Source organism: Neodiprion fabricii, chromosome 2, assembly GCF_021155785.1.
Source record: "Neodiprion fabricii isolate iyNeoFabr1 chromosome 2, iyNeoFabr1.1, whole genome shotgun sequence".
NCBI classification, from domain to species: Eukaryota; Metazoa; Arthropoda; class Insecta; order Hymenoptera; family Diprionidae; genus Neodiprion; species Neodiprion fabricii.
Window position 1 is genome coordinate 34,366,909 of NC_060240.1, and position 21,379 is coordinate 34,388,287.

Genomic DNA, 21,379 nt, shown 5'->3' on the forward strand with positions numbered 1-21,379 from the left:
GGTTCGTCGTGCCTTATAGAGCTGCTCACGGACGACGACGGACCTCGGATGTAATTCTGGGAACGTTAATTTTTACGCTTCTAAGCCCCGGGCACATCGCTCGAGCTTTCCTTATTCGCCGAACCACCTTGTACGACTGGTTCGGAGGCTTGGTAGACACGCACGAACAACAACGAGTATCTGGAACTGCAAGTTTTCAACAAGCGCATTTTTAAGCTCGTTCGGTATTCGATGATTTCAATTTTTACTTACGCGTGAAAGAGTTGGGGGAATCAAATTAAACCTCCACTTTTTTGTTTTATTTACTAAGTCAAGTTGTGCTTCGCCGTCGAAGCCGAGATGAATAACTGAGCTGGTAATAGATTCATGGGGCGAAGAAGCGGGGTGTTATCCTTTCGCAGAGCCGGTAATCCCTTGAAATATCCTTTTATCGCGGTGTTACGTTTTTATGATAATCAAAACCAAGATACGCTTACCATCGGTCATAAAAAGAACTGCGCCGCCACCTTGCCAGTGGACCCTCATACGCCAAATGATTCTAACTTCGGGGCCTGATACCTTGTCGGTACAGCAGATCTCTCTATTTAGGCTGAAAATACAATAGAATAAATATGGTTCGAACGAGTGCAATTGCTCTAAACACTAATTATATGTTAAAAAATCAGTTTTCAACTTATAACGCGTGATCTCAGACGGTATGAATTCAAATTCGAGCATAATTTACCGCGTATTTATACCTCGAGGACAATAGGGGCTTGGCACAGTTTGTGCTGCAGAGCTTACTCGGCTGGTAATATTACCGTGAGCGTCATCTCTTCAACCGGTAGTGAAGAGACCAGCTTGAATGTTCGGTCGGTAATTAGATGAATACAGTTTTTTACGGTGTAACAGGTGGTTGAAGTTCTCTCCTGCCATCAACGATACTTTTTACTCCCTTACCGACAGAAAAGGAAAAGCAAAAAGAAATCCGAAGCTTATGAGCGGTGTAGAGCGTTTTAACACCTCTTAAAAAGATGAAAGCTCTTGATCGGGATTACGACGATGAAAACGGATTGAAGTTTCGCAAAATACTTTTAAATTAGATCACGGCACCTGACTCCACGCTCTTTTCTCGCCATAGTAAAGCTTGTTGAAGAAAATCTTATTTTCTACACATTGTCTCACATGTTTGGTAAATTATTCTCCGTACGTAATAAAATACAGGTGAACAATGAGCAAATAATCACACTTGATACACGTATTCATACTTTCTAAAGAAAATTATGCTGTCAAAAATCATATACAATTGAATCATATATATCGCCATTTATACACAACAAGGTTGAAAATTCTTATATGAGTAATAGATATACTGAAAAACAGCTGAAGAAATTTGGTCGTTTCATTGAACTGAAAAATTCTTACAAATTCTTATGATCACAACTGCCTATTTATGGTTCAGATTCTTGAGATATACGATCTCCAACCACCGAAGATCCAAATGGGTAATTTTACTGGAACAAACTTTATTAATTTCAACATCGTTACAATATTTATCACAAAGTTATAATACTAAATTGGTTTGGAATACCGACCACTTCGGATCGTTTTGGGAATCGACTTAAACTGCATAACTCAATCCTTACCGCTACGCATACTATTGACGTTAAATTAGAAAAGCAATTATATACAAAATTATTTACACTTAGAGAGGTACAAACTAACGATACGTTAAAGCTTATTTTAGTCTTCAAGTTGATAGACCACGATTAACAATGCGTGGCTACGGTTAATTTCTTTGCAACAAAATAAAAATTCAATGTCCACGTGGTCTTCAGCTGTTTTTCAAAAATGCATACAATCTTTGTTCATTATGCACACACGCTTGTATAAAAATAATCATTTAATTCTCTCCGTCCGCGCTATCGACGATTTCTTAATAATAGTTAACCATTAAATATTGTAGTTGTGATAAACAGTCGATATACAGAACATTGTATAACTTAAATCTAAAGGTACATCGTTATTAGTTAAGGCACTACCGTTTCTGAGAGTAAATGGCATTCGATTCTCAAATGTCTCTGTAAAATTTTCCACGTGTCCACTTCTTCGTCTACTTGATCTTCCACCCGGCGACGTATTACAGAAACGGAATGAGAATTTTCAAGTCTTATAATTATTATTCATGCCTGATCATTTTTCAAACATTACCATGGTCTCCACATGTCGCCGTTACCGCTTGACCCCTGAGGAGGTCCAACGTTGTCGGCGCGAGCAGATGGACCTGCAGCGGAGGAGGACGGTTTGTTCGACAAATCCTCGACGGAAATCGGAAGCTCATCGGGATTGGGTATCGGGGTCAAGATGGTGCTGGAAGGAACGGCGAGGGAGGCGGTGGAGCTGGAGGCTTCGTAGTACATGCTCTTTTTCTCGGAAATTGCCAATAGATTTTCGGAATATGGACGCTTGAGGGTCTCCCTCCTGGTGTACATCGAGTTTTTATTGTACGACCGGTCGGTTATTACCGATAACGGAAGTCGCGTTGCCGGTAAAGAGGAGCCAACGGTTCCGGTTTCCGATACCTCGCCACGCTGGACACTCACTCCCAGCTTGACGGTCTTGACATTGACCTTGACCTCGGTGAGGGACGAAACCGGGGATTTCCGGTCGCTCGAGGAGCTGATATGGGCCTTCTGGGTCTCCGGTGAAGAGAAACTCTTCAAAGATGAGGAGGCCGGGCTCTGATCCGGGATCTTGAAGAGGTGCTGTCCGGGTGAATGAGCCTGCTGGTAGTGCTCCGAGTGGTGACTCTCCTCCCCGAAGCTCGAGGTCGACGTCGACGGGCTCAGAAGCGGGCTTTGCGACCTGTGAACCGCGGTGAAGGCCGAAGATGGTCCGATCTTGGAGGTGGACTCAGGCGGTGGTGGAAAGAAGGGAAAGTTGGCGGATATCCCGGCCGACTGAGGAACCAGAAGGGCCAATTCGCCGCTGGGAAGACGACTGGGAATGAGCTGGACACCGCTGGGGATCTGGATCCTCGCGCTTCCGTTGTTGTTCTCGTCACCGCTGTGGAAGTCGCTCTGGAAGCCGACCTTCACTTCCGGAAATACGCGCTCCGGCATGTACGGCACGTAGTGGCTGTAGAACGGCACCATTTGCTGGAGGCTCGTCACGCAGCTGTTGAGATGCGATACCAGCCGCTGTCTCACCGCTGGATCGACGTTCTCCAAGTGGCTCACGTAGCGCGACACCTCCGTCGCGCACTCCGCGAATCCAGATCGGAACTTGGTCAGCACCGCCGGATCCGTCGCCACCGCCGTGGTCAACTGCTGCCGCTGAACCGTCTGCAGGTGTTTCACCGTCATCTCCAGAATGTCGGCCTTCTCCAGTTTCGAGTGCCGCGCCGGCTAGAATCGGGAGAAGAGGTCACGGTGATATAAAAGAAAAAAGGGTGAATAGCAACTTTTATTAGATCCTACAGACACAGGCCTGCGGTGATAAACTTCTACGACACTTTGCGAGCCTGTTATCAGCATAAATTTTCAACGAATCGAGAGGCGTTTCGTTCGGATAGAGTGCGAGTCGCGAACGCAATACGGAAAAACTCGGTTATGGGATAGACGGTTGAGGGACGAGCACCTCGCCGTGGGCCTTAATAGGATAATTTATTTTCGCCACCGATCTCGGTAGCAGCCTGCCATTAGGTACTCAAATGACGCGGCTAGACTTGATTACTTTGGCCGTTACATGCGCATCGGAGCCGGCCGCTTAGCGCTGATTTCTCTGCAACGTTGAATAACGCAGTTGAGCTATCTTCGAAGACATTTAGGCCCCGAGGGGCGTCGCGTCGTGACTCGATCAACCGCTGTGCAGAGTGCGGTTCCATTTCTAGGAAAGTAATTATTCTTTCGAAAAATGTGTTTCGCCGTTCACGTATGCCAATGCGCGTTATGTGAATTTCCTTCTTTCTCGATTTGGGATCCCGACCGTGGTCGTCTTGACCGCCGATTACACTATGCACGTGACGTATATTTTTAATTCTTAAACTCTAATCGCAGGTTCAGTAGTTCCGGAGTGTGAGAACTCCGGCATCGTGAGAGTCGATTAAATTTTGCAATATAATCCTCCAGCATTACTGCGTCTTATGCTAGCACATAATCGATTCTTATTTATAGACAGAGAAGCGCCCGTCAAGTTGAACTGGAGGCGATTCGAATGGGTGTATTTTTCTATCCTAGTATTACGTTCGAATTATTTTCTGCATCTTATTCTTCTTCTGCGATTTAGTTTTTTCCCCCTTTTCATGAATAGTTTGAGCAGCCCGTCCCCACGCTCGATATTACAACCGCACTCTTTCGTCGTTTCATGCTTTCGTGTTATTCTGAAATCCCATTGTCAGGACTTATCCTCGGTATAGATTTCTATGCTAAAGGTTACCGTTCCCATTTTTATGGTAACGTCCGTAGGTTTCCTTGACAATAGGCGTGGGAGTCACGGCTTCTCCAGCCATTATGCTAAAGAGTTACTCCTATGGGAATCGCTTTCATTCATAGTCCCGACTCGTCGTCGTCGTTCTTCGCGCTGCACGATATATACGTGCCCAGACCTCGTAAATACCACGTGCATCTACCCGCGTAACAACATTTTTTTATTCTCACATGAGCGAATCTCTTAATTCTCTTCGATTCTTTATGATTTTTGCAATCTCGCAGAACTCGACGAAATTGTTGCTTATTAAAAATTTGGTAATTAGTCAAACTTGAAAAGTATACCTGATTCCTTCTAAAAAATTTCGTTCAATCCAAATACCACGAAGTGTGAAAAAGCGGTTAATTTTTTTCCATCCATTCAGTTGAAAGTCTAACTTATAATACCGTGAATCGAATAGCAATGAACTTTAAAACATCCAGCCTTTAGATTCTGTGAGAGATAGTAAGCCAACAAAAAAAAAGGTACCAGGAAACGATGTGTAAGTCTGCGCGTATACACTGGCACCTGCTAAAACCGGGAAAAGAAGGCGAAGGGAGCGTTAGGAAAAAAAAAGGAGAAGAAGAAGAAGAAGAAGAACAAGAAGAAGCTGGGCGGCGCAAGTTTTTTTCATCATCTGAAGGACCCCGTAAGAGAGAATCTCGAAGATGATACGGTCAACAATAGGTGGCTGGAACCCGAGATGAGTTTTTAATAATTATACCGAGGTTCCCACGAACGCGGGGGGCGTTTCGTACGGATGGACGGACATCCAATTGCGAGGTGCAGGTAGCGGAAGTCATCTGGGCGGAGGAGAACGGTGAGAGCTCGGGTTGTAGCTCGGCTCAACGAGTGTATCGGCGTCAGCAGCAGCAGCAGCAGCAGCAAAGCGCGTTCACCGTCACACGGCAGTCTGCGAGATCGATCAACCACCGGATCGAGTTTCCGATTGAGACGAGGATCCGTTCGACCAAGGAGGCCCTGGGAGACCTGGACCGGTTACTCGGGCCCAAAGTGTCAACCGTGCGAAAAAAGGGTTCGACCGCGATCTTGCTGGGACCGAATCGTCTCGTTTGTAAAATCACGATAATTTCGCAACTGTTCGCGGAGTGATAGAAATGTCGGACGGTTGTTTGGGATTTTTAGGTTCGAAAGTAGCGTTGAATTAAACGACGGTCCTGTTGCGGGTATTAGAGTCCAATCGATCGGTGGTACGGTTACGCTTTCGCGTTGAGAGAACGATTGGTATCGGGGTGAATTTGCGTGGATCGGTGAGTGAGCAACGCGGCACGAGGTGTGTGATTAAAGGCGATCCGATCCTTCGAAGGTGAAATTTGCTCGAAAGTAGGATCTCGAGGCGGTTGAGTACCGTTGCGGGAGAGCCGCGTATGCGGGCGTCGTGCACTCCGTTCCCACGGATCGGCATCTAAAATACTAAAACAAAACTTCAACCCCTGGCGCAGCTTCTCTCGCGGTGACGTCACCGACGTCCTATACTTGAAATAAATGCCGTCGGACAGGACGAGAAATCTTCTTCGAGAAAACCTGACCAAATATTTACGTGCCCTGCAGCTGTGTGAGGGAGTTGCACTGAACTTCGTCGTGGTTAAAGGTACACATTGGAAGAGGAGAAACAAAAGGACGGCAAACTTTTCTCTGTGAATATCCAATCGGCGGTTCATTCGTTTGCTCGGTGATCGGAAACCGCGAAATCAATTTATTCAAGTATCAAAAACGATAATTTGTCAAATAAATTCACTTGCTCGTAATTAACGATTGTTACACGATATAGCGCAAATTGCAGTTAGACTTTTGTCACAGAATAACAAGAACGATTCTAGTTAACTTTCGTTATAGGGAAAATCAAATGACTAATTATTAATCGAAAGAAATAATCTACGTTTATATTTATTGACACAGCGGCCTTTAAGCGACCCCGTTGCTGCAACGTCAATTCTCTGCTGACTATGAATACCGCGAAACAAGTCAGTGGCTGTCTTCATACTTGACAAACAGTTTACTCGGTATACGATATAATAACGGGTATTTCTATTTCTGTAATGATGTTTTCCTCTATCGATTGTTGAATCAGAACTACGTGAGTTTACACGTATGCGTATAAAGATATAACGCATGACGTCCAGCAACCGTACAGCGGGTCTCTCTGAACCCACGTTGCCGCGGCGAGCATGTTTCGCTAAAACGTGGGCACTGTACGTCAGAGAGCACGTAACCGTGTCGATCCTCATCTCGCAGTCTCTCTCTATTCTTACCGTTCTCTCAGTTTATCCCTATTTGTTCAAGATTCAATGAAGCGAACAGTCGGTCGAAAGCACGAGACTCGAGTATCAATTGACCAAAGTACGAACCGAAGGATGCGCGAATCTGGGAATGTGAGGACCCAAAATCAAAGTCAACTTACGTCTTTTTTCATCGCCTCAAGTATCAGACTCTTGAGTTCATCCAGGCATTGATTTATCCGCGCCCTTCGCCGCTTTTCCATGATCGGCTTGTTGCTCTGCACAATCAAATCGAAAGTCAGAATTAGGGGATGTAAAGTTACCTCAAAATCATAATGAGAGAGGAAATAATAAACAATAATTAAATATGCGTTCAAAACTCGATCAACACTGATCGAAACTCTCAAAGTTTCGGAGAATCATCGTTTAAAGAGACAAATGCTGATAACGGATCATCGACGTAAGATCCGTGAATCAGCGATGACGCATAGGAATTAGTGAAGCGGGATAATGATTTAAGAGACTCGATGATTAATGAACCATAAAAGGATGTAATTTATTTTTTATATATCTGCGAACTGTATCGCGAGGGAACAGCACGAGGATACGCGTCGAAGATTTTGACGCAGTAGGCGAAACATGAATTATACAACTGATCTGTTTCGAGACCTGATACAGGCAAGAGGCATTGGGCAGAGAAGGACAGGTAAGTAACATGCGCCAGTGTGAGTACATGTGTGAGGACGATTCTCAATTTCGAATGAAATGAGAAGGCAGTAAGCGAGGGACAATTCTTTGACTTGAGCTTTGCCGAAACAGCAATAATATCGAAAGAAAAATTACCCTTCTAAGTTCGGCCTTGGACATCCCACCTTGCGAGATCTGGGTCTCGAACTCTTCGTCGCTTCCTGACATCTTGTAGCTGTAGTAATCCACCATTTATGACAATTGCGATATAGGACGCGGTAGCGAGCAATAAAATTCCCCTCGACAATTGACACCCACCATGCGTGTGCGCTTAGGTGTGTAGGCATGTATTCACAACATTCTAGCGCTGCGTGTCACGTGCAGATCAATGACGCAGGCTCTCACGCACAATGATATCACGCACGGAAAAAACTCAACTCACTCACAAAACACAATCTGGTTATGCGTAATGCGTAAAACCAATCAACGCTAATGACGGCAAGAGCGGAAAGTTGTCTCTTCTGTCACATCGTAGTATCTCGGTGCATCCGGTCAACTGGATCGCGATCGCTTGCCGCTCAACACGTCGATGGTGCGTTTATGCGGGGTCGAAGTCACCCCGAGGTTCGTTCGACGACGCGGGGGATGATCGCCAGAGTGCGGCGACGACCCGGTCGGGGTGTGGAGGGTTACTAACTGTTTGACGTTTCCCAATTCGAAGACCGCATGCCGATGTAGTAGCGGGACCGAAGAGTGGGGGACCCATTTTCTCGGAGTGGGGAGATGCCGACGGCCAGACGGAGGAACCTGGGGCAACATCGACGCCGCAGGGAGGGGGCAGGACGGAATCTCAGCCCTCCCAGGACCTGTTGATGTGTGGGAATTCACGTCGCTCCTGATGGGGTATTTCCCCGATACACCTTGACCATTCATACTCGATCAATTCGCGCGTCTATCGTCGATCAAGAATCCCAAGTGAGAATTTAATTTGACCATAAACGCGCGATGCGCGATCTTACCGTGTATTTCAAAGCGATAGTAGTTGGTCTGAAAATACCGGCATAAGTGTTTCGTCGTAGAACGAAAAAATTTGCTCCATTCAAATCTAATTGATCTGCGCAAATTCTAGGTAGCCAAGGTACTTAGACCTGCCGTTTAGTTGTCATTGACATTTGCTGTAATTGTTGTACCTGTAATGCATGACTTAAACAAATGACAAGATTTGAACCGATCGAGTAAATTCTTTAATGTACCCAAGTTCGCAGGGTAATATACTTCGTTCCTTTCACGTTCACCTTGTTCAGTAGCATTACGTAAGTTTGCCGTTCAAAATATAAGAGAACCGTACAGAAAAGGAGAAAATTCAGTCGAAATCAATCCTTCTTTATGCGAATATTTCTTCTGAGATTCGAACAACCCTGCCTTATAAGCTTTGTGAAACAAGGATGTTTCACGTACGCAAAACTGATGTAAAAAATCACCAGTCTATACACGGAAATTTGTTTTTTTCTGTCAGATCGTCTACTTTTTTCCTACAGTATATTTCGCGGTTGAACGAAGTTCGAAGAAAACGGTAAAGCGGTCGTCGTGTACCGCATACCTATAACGAGCATGGAACAATCAGTAAGGGAAGGGAACAAACAGGAACACATGTGACGCCACAAGCGTAGAACGGCAAAGGAAAGACTTCGATGCGTAGAATTGTGCGGTAGTGGATAACCATGAGTGACGTGCGCAATGATCTAGGTATCTGCGGTTTCTACGTTCTAGATTACCGGGAAATAGTTGACTCGCAAAAATTGTCAAAGAATCGTCGAGAATATTAACATAGGGATTATATTGTATAATTTAGGATTATGCCCGGCACGCTTACGAGCAGTAACATTTTGCTAGTAAACATTATACGAGGCTGTAAGAAAATACAATTTACTGGCTAATTTAATCCGTTGTAAATGGATGCGAGCCAAACAATTATTGACGGACGTGTGTCTGACTTCAGGTATATATTTGACGCTAGAAATGTTCGCCCAGAGGTGCGCGAGAAGTTCCGCGTTCAGTAAAGTTAGCACGAGTGTTTCCAGAGTGGTAATTTTGTTGACTAAATCGGTTATTGCTCAATTTAGGAACCAATCAGGGCCAACAGAGGTACCCTAATAAATGAATAAAACTTTACGACGCCCGATTAGCAAGCCGGCAAACTTTTACTTTTAGGGACCCAAAGCTGCAGTTGTACTTAGCCTAAGTACCGTATATTATACTTATCCTTACCTCCAATCGACGTCATCCTTCGTCATATTTTCAACGCGAGCCGAGACTCGGTTGTGTGCCTAACTTTCAATGCCGATTTGTCCCCACCCTCAAAAAACAAAATCATGCATCCATCGTGACGACAGAGTGGAAAATAAAACGGGAATAATGAGCGTTGAAGGATCAACTCGAGGAATCAAGATCCGTAATCGCACGCCAAAGATCGTCGGATAAACGGGTTGCGTGGATTTCGAGTAGTCATAGCCTTCAACGCTCGAGGCGAGAGTTGTGGTTGAGTTGGCGAACTTTGTGCTACGATTATAGTTTGCTTTTTATTTTGCGTGGCGTAGACGTGCCTGCTGTAGTGGTTTGCTTTCGACACGCAAGTCTTGACGAGCTTGACAAAGAATTACGTAGCGCATGGTACCAACTGTTTGACATTGACTGACCGAAACCGCGGCTCGACCGGGCGATGTTGCGATTGCGAATTCGAAATGCCGAGGGGGTTCTCTTCGCAACTGGAATTCCCGCTGATATTTATCGACGCAATTAATAGATTCGCTTTAATCTCGATTAAATCAAAACGTGGTGTAATAACGTCGCAGCTGCTTCCCACTGAACAATAACTCTGTTTGTATATTAATGCGAATCTACGGGGAGTAAGAAACCGCTGCAGTCGTTCGAATTTAGTTTTTCTCGACGTGCGGTTACAAAAATAATAATATACTGCCTTGCGAAACAGAAATCTTCACCTGCGGTCACTGGGAATAATTCGTTGAAAGTAATCAACGATTAATTGCCTTTACTTGCATGAAACCAACTATCCTGTTCTCAAAAGACGTCGCCGATTCGGAAATGATCGACATTTTTGCGGTCCTCCGAATACGCACTCTCTTTTCATTCGACGAGCGTCCGTTAAATGTTGTTCTAAAATAATAGGACAAGGCCGCACATGCAACAAGCAAGTTACCATCTATATTCCTAGCGTCACGCCAATGCGCTTGGAGAATCTATCTGCAGTGGCGTTGCAGATTAGGCTTCAACGCTAGCTCACGGTCAGATATTGGTCTAGTGGTAGTCCGAAGGGTCGTACGGTCTCTGGAAGGGCAGGCATACCGGGCTAGAAAATAAGCACAGTGACTAGGTAGTTTATGGTTTTATTTTTGGTACCGCCATTAAACGCACAATGTTCGCTAAACTGCAGCTTTGTCCGTGGGACTGGTATAATAATATTATTACGCAGTTTCGGCTCGCAGCTAGGCTGCAGCCTCTGTATGATGCCCTTGTCTCTCCTTAAATCGTCACTACCTATACACGTCCGTACGTACCCCAAGCAGCTTGCACTCGAGGAGGCAGGAGGAAACCAAGGACCGACTCTTTCCTCCAACCACGTTGCGCTCTGCTCGCTGTTTCCGGAACGGTAAGGTCGGAGTGGTTTAGGTGGTCATGGTGGTCGAGTTGGGGCCTCCAAGGGCGTCTTTTTTTCTCGAAGCATGGCCTTCGATTTTACAATCCACTCGTCGAATCGCAGCGCGATTCTACAAAATGTATGACAAAATTTCCACGGCACGGAATTTTGACGCATGTGCATTTAACTCATCTTCTCCTTCTTGACAATGTCAAAGACGAGCAAAATTCATTCCTCCGACCTCAACGATAATTTCGGATTATCTGCTCCCGCAGAGTGGAAGTTTTCCTCCGATCCTTTCCCATGATCCATAATTTCCCATAAATATATCGAATAGCTGTCATAACGGAAGGCGTCCGGTCAGATGTCGCGACCTTCTCATTAACCCGAAGATGCTGTAGCCCTGGAGCGGTGGGCTGACCACAAACATCTCGAAAGGTTCTCTCGCCTTGCCCTCGCGGTCTAAATTTGGAACGCCCACGTGAACACTTGTTTCCCGTTCCCCGTTCCGAGAGATCCGTTGCGAAGATGCACCTGCGTTCCTCCGCGCCCACGCCGCACCGAACCCGGACAAACCACTGTGGGATTCTTCCGGAATGGGGGAAAAAACGTAATACAGAGAAGAGAGAAAAAAAAAAAAAACCCGTGACCAGCCATCCCAATTCCCAAACCCCGAAATCTGGACTTCCGTTCCATGGCTGAAGTCACATTGACGAGTATTAGACAAGTTTCATACATTACCTACCTACCTACGTAAAATTGCAAAAATTGTTCGAATCAGTGCCACCCGAGAATGTCATTAATTCCCATGAACCAAAAATATACTGAAACTTAATAACGTTGACAGGGGGCCAAAAAATATCGGTAAAAACTGGAAGGAGAGAAGAAAAAAGGATGTGGGGTGCTTGGAACTAATTTTGGGGGCAGATAACAGGGGTGAATTTCACATAGTAGCAATTGCGATACGACACACATTTGAGAATTTCCTTATACTCGGTGGGCGAAAAAAATGTAACGAAACGGTGGGAAGGAAGTGAAGAAGATATTACGGGGTTTTTAATTACCATGGCATATAGAAATGACGTATCGCGGAGGGGTTCCGATGCGAAGTGCGGAGCAGATGTAGCGACCCGAATATGTTGCCGCGGTGGGAAAGACGCCGCGATGATTTACGAAGCAGACCCCTGCGACGATCAGGTTCTGCCGAATCTTGTTTTACGTTGTTACAGCGCAGCGCCATCTAAGCACGACAAACTTGCATGAGACGATTTCAAGAATTTCGAGGTAAAAAAGCTAGTCTTTCTTACTTGGTATTACCATCAACTCTAGGAATATCACCAACGAACTTCCTGAGGAAAGACTCATGATTTTTGTACAGTAAAAGACCGCGCCTTATACTCGGTCGTTTCTCGTACAAAGAACTAGCGAGCGAAGCCTTAATATACACGTGGAATCACACGGTCTATTTTTCGGTGGCTAAAAACCTGCCTGCACGCGAGTGTACAAAGACGAAAATTCTATATCATAAACTCGAGGAGCCCGTTGAATACCGATTTGGGTCAGTAGGTCCCGTTGCTGGGAATAGGGTCGCGTGTTCGGCACACGAAACACTGAATTCTCATCCATAGTCCTTGATCTAACAATAAACTAGATCAACGATTATTCGCAGTATGAATTTGGAAACATCAAATACCGCAAAGACGTTATGTTTACGGTGACAGTAAGTAATTATTTCGGAACAGACTAACATTAAAAGAATACGCGATTAAGTAACGTCGACGACGAAATTGAAGATGACAAAAATTTTTTCAATTATTAAAATTCACAAATTCTCACTACATTTATAAACGATAGTTTTGATCCCTCGTATGGAAATTTTGTTCCGTAATAATTGCCCAATTTTTGCTATCGATAAAGTTGGCGAAGGTAAAAAAAGAACCGAACTCTTGTTAGGACGGGTGAAATGGTTTTATCCGATGTATCAGCCGGAGGCACGCGCAATGCCGAAATAAGGTTTGGGGAGTCGCACGCGAACCCTTCTCGGCTCTGCTGCAGGGGGCAAAACGTGAGCCTGCGTCGTCCAGTAGCCGCGAGGCCACTTCCGGAAGGATCCTTGAGCCGTGGCGCAACTTTCGTACGGGATCACCTGGCCGTGGTTCCCACGTCTTGGCGCTCCGTCCTACCTTTACCCTTTACCGAGTCCCGAGTTCCCGAGTTCCCGAGTTCCCAAGTCTCCCTCCCGGGCCCGACGTGCAGGACCAACTACAAGGAGGCCGTACACAAAAGGTGGAGGGGAAAGGAACGGGACGGAGAGAGAGAAAATGAGCAGATCAAATGCATTCATTATGCCCTGACCGCTGGGGCAGCGCGTGGCTGACACACGAAGGCCCCGCGACCAAATCCCGGCGTGCACACAGCATTTTATTGGCACGGAAATAACAGGACGGGGAAAAAGGCGCTTCTATTTGCATAGAAAGGCTAAAATTTCAACCTTACATGCAACCGGCTCCTCGGCCGTGTGTGAGTAACTGTTCCTCGGGGGTTCGGGTCGTGGGAGGCCCGGGACTTCGGCCTGTGGGAATGCCTCGCTGTTTGGGACCATTCTTCGAACCTTGCCTCGTCACATTTGACACCGGGGAAAAATCCCCGCTGAATGCAAAATTCTAAGTTTCAGGTGTTGCCTTTCGACTCGGTTCCCGAGACTTTCGTCACTGCGCAGTTTCGGTTGATTCTACCTTGATTCAGCCAACATCCATTAACGTTTCTCCCAACATTCGTGCACCACAGCTTGGGCTCAAATAGATTTCGATACCGCCGCATACCTCATTGATAATTAATCGAGTAAATACTATCACGAGTACGGAACCGTGCAACGTTCGGGATAAAAACAGACCAGTCAGAAGGACGCGACTGGATAAGCGTTGGCCGTGAGTGAAAATGGGCAAAGAACAAGGACCCGAGCGGGAAATCAGGTAGTTTTATCGTTCAGGTAATCTAATATTCCGGGAGAGTGTTTTACCTCGAGTTTATAAGGAAGGACGAGGCTCGCAGGTCGTCGTTGACGTTAAGAATCATTCGGCGGTCGATCTTTGGGAAACTTGATCTGTTTAGTCTCCGCCGGTACCGAACGGACCCCTGGAGTTGAGTCGTGGGATCAGAAGCCCTGACGTTTGTCCGCCTTGGCTGTTCCTTCGCGTACTCGAACTGCCCGCGCGGGGTGATTAATGCCTAAATACAACCGGGATCTTGTTTTCTAACAGTTTCGTTAAGTGCTTCGGACGCTGACAGCAGGGCCGCTGTTGAGCTCCGGCTTCGTTACCCCGAGTCTCCCCGTGTCCATAAAACCCACCCGGTCCTCGCAGGTTTCTTACTTCTCTCCTTCGGCTTAGGGTTTTACTTTCTCGTGTCCTCACACCCGAAGCCAATAACGCTTGTCTCCTTCGTCTCGAGCTGATAGTCCGTCACGTGCACGGATACGGGGAGGTGTAACTCGCTTTCGGTGGCCGCTACACGTTTATGGCTCTTATATTAGGCTATAGATAAACTCGCATCCTGTATGAATTTACGACATTTCTACCTACCGACTTCTCACTACTTAAATCGATGTTTTCAATCTTATCTCTAACGGCCATTCAAAATATTATGTCAAGTGTTGTTTTTCAACGATTTTTAAATATCGTTCGCTTGAATATCTTGAGTTCTTATACGTAGGTAGATGATTTATTTCCAATGAGAAAATATCACTTGGTCACCAAACGCTTATGAAGTGTTTTGAAACGCTCCATGGAAACATTATCTCAGTTCTCTCAACCTTCTGTTTTCAGTAGTAAATATTTAATCATTAATTCAGAAACTTCGATAACTCCTTTATTGCGGTAGACGAAAAATTTATGGACTAATTTTTTCATCCCTTCGTCGTTCCTCCCGAGCCATGATATTCACATTATGAGTTCTTTTTTGCCCTCGTAGATTATATAACGAGGCATCTCTGCAGTACTTTCCTCTCCGTAAGTAGAAAAGCTGAAGTGCATTGGAGAGTAAATTTGCAGTGGTACTTGAGATTGTAATATCCTGTGTAACAAAAACCTTTGTACGAATAAACGTCTGAAACAACATTCAAAAATAATCGATACCGCATGTCCGAAATATCACAAGTACAGCACAATTAAACTTGTAGATAGCATCTCCCTGGACTGGCATTTGGGTCGGTCAATGCATTGTCAATAATTTTGGTATGCAATAGTTTCAGGATCGAGGAGGCTCGGTGAATTTCTTCAGAAAGGGAAACCATCCACAGGGCGAGGCAGGCGAGCCTCGCAAATTCTGGATTCGGTTTCCCCGCGTGGGCGGATGGAAGTCCAAGCGTAGATTTGGCCAAAGGCCAGAGAGCGAACGGCCGCGTAGCAGGTTGCGGAGAGGCGGCATCAGCCGAGGAGCAACCGGGCGAACCAACCACCTTGCGTATAGCCTGGCTGCGCTCTCGGGCGAAGCTAGCTGCTCTCTTGAGCTGGTGAGAACATTCGGCACTCCGCGTTCCCACCATCGCCTCGGGTATTTCCGACGATGTTCGGCCGCGGTCGTATTTCGGTGGCTATTCCGCCGGTAGGCGACGCGGCGAGACCTCACCGGGCGACCTCCTCTCTCCTTTGGAGGTGTAAGTGCCTCTGGGACACCTACGAGTCGCGGGCCTCCGAAACGCGGTGGGAGAAAGAGAGAGAGAGTGAGGATTTCGGGTGCCGATGGACGCGGGGTCGGTTCTTCGACCCTGCGGAGGAAAAAATTTGTAAGGAGACCCGCCGTGCGAGGATCTCGGAATCCTCCGAAGGAGACGCGAGGCGAACGAGATTTTTCCCTCCGATTCCAGAAACTATTTAATACATATCCTCTTTTTAAACGTGATCCCCGTTTGACCGTATCAACCATTTTCGTCTCAACCGGTCCTGTCAAGGGGGCTTTTGTAAGAGCAGCCGCGCGATGCGACGTCGCGTTTTTACTAGGCGAAGCCTCGGCCCTCCTTCCTGACGATGCAAAACTAGGAATGTTCGGAATTTCTTCACGTATATTAAGTTCAACTATTGGCAACTATTTGCAATGCCCTACTTATAAAAAATAAGCATACGAGTTTCCGATCAGGCCGTCCCAGCAGCTGATACAGCTGTGTATCTGTCCAACGAATCTTGACCTTACCCGGTAGGCCACCTGTGCTTCCTGTCTCGGCAAAGCTTTTCTTTGAAAAAATAAACGCCTCCGGGGACTAACAGTTCGGAGGAAGAGCTTCTTTTCATAGCATTTTATCTCAGCATGCTCGACGCTCTTATTGATCATGTCGGCGGCATTCGGCTCAAATCCGTTGTAAATTTTTTTTTAAACCGAAAGAAGATCCTAACCGGTAGATGATTAATTTTGTTTCGGTTTGAAGCCGTACGGGCTTCAACGGGGTTAATATCTTGCGTAAAATTTAAATAAATATGTTAAATAAATAAAAACTAGGTAATTGCGTCGATCTCCGAGTTCCGGTTCGACGATCGGAAACCCCAAATGCGATATGCAACCGAGGGCAGAGATAGCTCTATGCAAATCAGCGTGTGCAGGATGAACAAAGGAGACGAGATGGCCCGAGCTAGACGTAAAATTTGTCACTTTGAACAAGTTTATCTCTCGCGGCGAACCGGCTGCGTTGTCTGCAGTGAGCCGCGTGTGTAAAGATACTGTGAGAACCTTTGACAGGGGTGGCTGCAGTATAATCTGACGTAATTTAGCACACGAAAAACCGTGTCTTGTATATTCCCTCCGTCGTCGAAAGTGCAGTAAATAGATATATGCGCATGGGAGAGAGGTGCTTTCATTTATTCAGCTGATGACATCATAAATTACACACAAAGATCACGCACGCCGCTCACTCGCGCTCGCTGATTTTTTACTCCTTTCTTTTTCTCACGCCGGATATCGGCCTCGCGATATCTGCTGCATTCAGCTGCTGGATCCTATAATACAGGCTCGTTGAACTTGCCCTCTTTCTTGTACGCTCCTTTGACCTCGTGAACCTGACACCTTCATTCCGGTGAGTTCAGCGCCTTGGATTAGAACGAATTCGCTGGGCATACTTGCAAGGAAATGGAGAAAAAAAAAACTTGCGAGTAGTAAATTCAATACTTGGAAGCCTATCTCGTAAATTAAGAATAACGCTTTTGTAAAGTGTCAAGTGAAGCTGCGCGGAAAATAAAACCGCATTAGTGGTTAAAATCAACGGAACTTTGTACAGGAACTGAATTAGAAAGCAGGAAGTGGAAAAAAATTCGCGTTATCATCGTGCTGTGGCAGTTATGGTAAATTCCAGCAATTATAAGCCGGTGCGGTGAAGACTTTATCGCAATAATTACGAAATCAATCAACGTTCAACTCAGAGACGGAACTTTCATTTCGCTCACAAAGAAATGTAAAACCGAAGAAAAGACGACCACCAGTTTCTCAAAACGGCTGGAATCGAAAAAATCGATTGTAGAATAAATTAATGGGACAGGTGACGGACGTCTGGCGCGTGCCTCGCTTCGTCCTGATTCGAAGAGGGTAAACTGTTCGACCCCCTTGGAGAGTAGGCTGCTTGATATAAGAAAAGACACGACCGACGACCCCTCGGAGCAAACGCAAGGATGCTGCATTGTCCCATTTGGCCTCGATCTCCCGGCGAACTTTGATTCTCAGGGGGACGCGGGGTGTTCAAATTCGTCTACCATCAACAGCTGAGCTCACGATTCGCGGATAGAACTCGTGTGCAAGCACGAACCGTATTTCATCACCGAATGAAGCAACAGTCCGAAACTGCATTAAATTTTTTACTTTCAAATTTCGTATCGCTTTTTGGCAAATTTAGTTTTTCCCACAATTTGCGAAGCCTTGAAGTAAGAATAAGGCATTTTTTCATCAGATAGATATTCTATGCTGTATTCGTTGCTTCAGTTCTGACAATTTCAATATCTAGGTCACGGAGATAATAATATATTGTGCGCATAGGCACAGTACCGAAATGACTACTTTTAACTCCTAGGAGTCAAGGTTGTTTTTTCTACGATTAAATTATTCTTTGAATCTATTGACGTGGTAGAGACAATACTTTCTTTTCAAGGTTTTCGGTGAACGATATTTATGTTAAGTGAATAACGTCATAATTGAGAAATGCAATTCTATGAATGAAAGTTAAAGAAAGAAAATTATGACAAACTCGATGACTCTACAGCAACAAATTACATAGTTCAGGTTACATTTTTCTGCCATATCATGAAAGCTTGTCATCAGTGTGTAGCAGAAAATATTATAAGCTTGACCGCAAAGAGTATCGGCGAGTAGATGCTGTTAATTTTTGAGAGTTAAGAGCATAGGGCTCATTTATTTACTTAAAGAGATAAGTGACAGGTTTCTGAAAATGTCCTTCCAGGTCTGCAGAAAATATATATATATATACACCGCATGTGGTCTTTATGACATGGAACTCAGAGAATCGTGCTAAAAAAAAATTGCACGTTTGGAATTTCGAGCGTTATTCAACGGTGTAGTTAAAAATGTAAAACGATAAACCAGCTATGGAATGGGTCAAAAATTCTCACGTGATCCGTCTGTCAAGACTGTTGATCCGTATTTAAAGTGAAACGCTTCGACTCTCAGATAATAATGGAAAATTTTGTCGGTTGCTAGGATTTTCCTACACCGTATTGGAAATCGGTGAGACGATGAAAACGGAAAGTAAGGAAGAAGGAAGAAGGATTCTTCATGGGGCAACAATGCGTCGACGCAAGATGCGCCGCTCCTGTATGCATTGGTGAACTCACGTAGGTAGCGGCGAGGGGCAAAGAATCGTACGAGGGAACAAGAAGAAGGGGAGATCTCCGTGGCACGCGACTCACGTCACCTGCCTGGAGCGAGACCCTCTGGGACTGATTTTCTTCGACGATGCAGCTGCGCAGCGTTACGCTTCTTGCGTTGGTCATCAGTCCGCGACGTTTAAGGTACGTCTTCGACGAATGAGTATCTAGGCATTAGTCTGTGCGGCATATGGCCAAGACGTTGAGATTCGTGATTATTGCAACGGCTGAACAATGCTGTTCGTAACTACGGACGCTGTAAAGGGTGGGGGGAACGGGTGTGTATTGCGGAGGAATAAAGTCGTGCTTTTCGAAATTGGGGTGATGAAAACAAAAATTTAAATTACTCTCCTTTGTATTCGGGATTCTATTCTATTCGTACATCCTTTTATGTTGAACTCTGTTGAGAATAAAATAGAAGGACCTATTATCAAGAACTGTGCTATAACAATAATTTATAACGATCTCAGCTCCAAATGACCCGATAGTCCGAAATTTGAAGAACTTTATGAAGACAAGGTACGGAAAGATTGAACATTTGTATTTGGAACAATTCTATCGAATAGTCAGTCCTGCAAGATTTTGTCGAAGAATTTGGTAAGTGCGTTGGAAATGAAACGGTTATTAATTGAAAAATAGGCACATTTTGAGAATACCGGTACAGTCGAGGCGACTGTTCTCAGGTGTCTTGACGACTTTTACCACGAATTAGTTATCCGTCGGATATGGATTGCACAATAATTATTCGTAGCACAGTTAATTAATTACCTGTTGAATAAAAGATAATACGTATAGCATTAAACATTTCAATTTATGCAAATTTTTTTCACTCACTAGATTCCAGATCATGTTGATTTGATTAGTTTGAGTGGATCCAAAATTGACAAATTCATTCGGTGAGAGACTCAAGGAAATTGACGTATAACGCTAGTACATCAGGTTTTACTTGCAGCTCGAGTCAACCCCCTCAATAGTTTCGTTACAAACTTACAAAAAAAAAAAATCAGTAAAACATCTGTAAGTTAAAATAAAAAATTAATTTTCAAGATGCACAAACATCAACACCGTTGGTAAACTGTACCGCAAGTTATAGCCGTAACATTCCGAAAATATACGCAACGAAATCACAGTTTCTGGGTGAACCTCGTACAGCAAGGCATTAGCAATCGAACCTAGCGTGAGACCCGGAGTTCCCCGGCTCTTGATAAGAGTCTAAGAAATCCCAGGTGCAGTGACGCGGTGGCACCGGTCCCCAGACACGTGCCTTTTTCCCACGTGTTGTTCCTCGGAGACGCGCGCGCCCGAATCGCGTCACTCTTTGTCCTGCGAGAGAAGCACGCAGGGGGAGGGCAAAGGGCCCCCGAAATCTCAGCGCAGACGAGTGAGTGCCGAGCGTAGAAAAAGGAGCTGAGGGGGGCCCTTGCCCCCTCGGCAATCCTGGGCTGGGACCCCCTTGCGACATGACGTCACACCAGGTGACGTGTGCCTTCTTATTCTGACGTCACGGGCATCTGGCGACTCGCCCTTGCGATGGATTTACCGCGACCCAATCTCGCAGGGTGTTCCCTGCAATTTCTATGCAGTTACGATTGCGTGCGATCGGGGCAGATGCGCGACGCGACGATCACGTGCCAAGACAGATGCAAGACGCGCTGATTTTCTCTCCTTTCATTCGGCTCTCTTGACTTAGCTGGAAGATAAAACCATTTTCAACAAAAGCCCGAGTGCAGCGTGGAAGCGTCGAGCTTCGCGTTCGATTGTGGCGTGACCACCGTTGGTCAGAAAAGAGCCGATAATAATACGGGAACTCCGGGGCATTTCGACACTCGAGCTTTGTACCCCCTTTCCTGCATGCCGCTGCACCAACGAACGAGCTCCTCGTATGCATACCTAATTATCGTCTTTTCTCGAATAGTAGGTCAGTACTTCGAAGGATACGTGCGAACGAGGACATTGTCGATGCAGCTGGACATACAGGATACCGGATTATGCAAAATGCATCCTACCTCTCCGGGGAAAGAGAAACTTGAACGGCATCCTCTTACTGTTACTTGTCGTTGTAACGTAACGTCGGAACAAGTTTTCGACAAATTCCAGTCTCTGTAATATTCTCAGATTCATCGAACAGACGGAGACGAGCAAGGCAAATGAAAAACTTTGGAAAAGGTCACTCGTTTATCTACTACAAGGCAGATTCTCGATCCTGATCATGCGATTCTGTTCCGACCAGTCTAGATACGATCCTTGCATCAGGTACAAATTTTTCGTGTGCAAAATGAGACGGTATTGGATTTGGTTCGACGATTGCACGCGTACGTTTTTATTACGAATGGTCGTGCTTATACGCACCCTTGCAACGTGACGTCACGAGACAGCTGACTCGCACGCGCTCTCACGCGAGTGGCACCGTTCGACGATGTTATACGGAATACCTTAGGTGTATTCGTGTTTCTTTCACGTGCGCTCGGTGCTGGTAGAAAGGTCCTGCGGCCCCC

General features: G+C 45.5%; 1 protein-coding gene across 1 annotated transcript; it reads right to left on the reverse strand.

The window, feature by feature from the left end:
• Positions 1-1,215: 1,215 nt before the first annotated feature.
• On the reverse strand, positions 1,216-8,042 carry LOC124175894 (protein hairy-like). Its single transcript, XM_046556506.1, has 3 exons — positions 7,530-8,042; positions 6,869-6,964; positions 1,216-3,386 (listed from the first exon to the last, which is right to left on the reverse strand). Exons 1-3 carry the CDS (start codon positions 7,623-7,625, stop codon positions 2,187-2,189), a joined length of 1,392 nt encoding a protein of 463 aa, XP_046412462.1. The 5' UTR covers positions 7,626-8,042; the 3' UTR covers positions 1,216-2,186.
• Between the last annotated feature and the right edge of the window lie 13,337 nt (positions 8,043-21,379).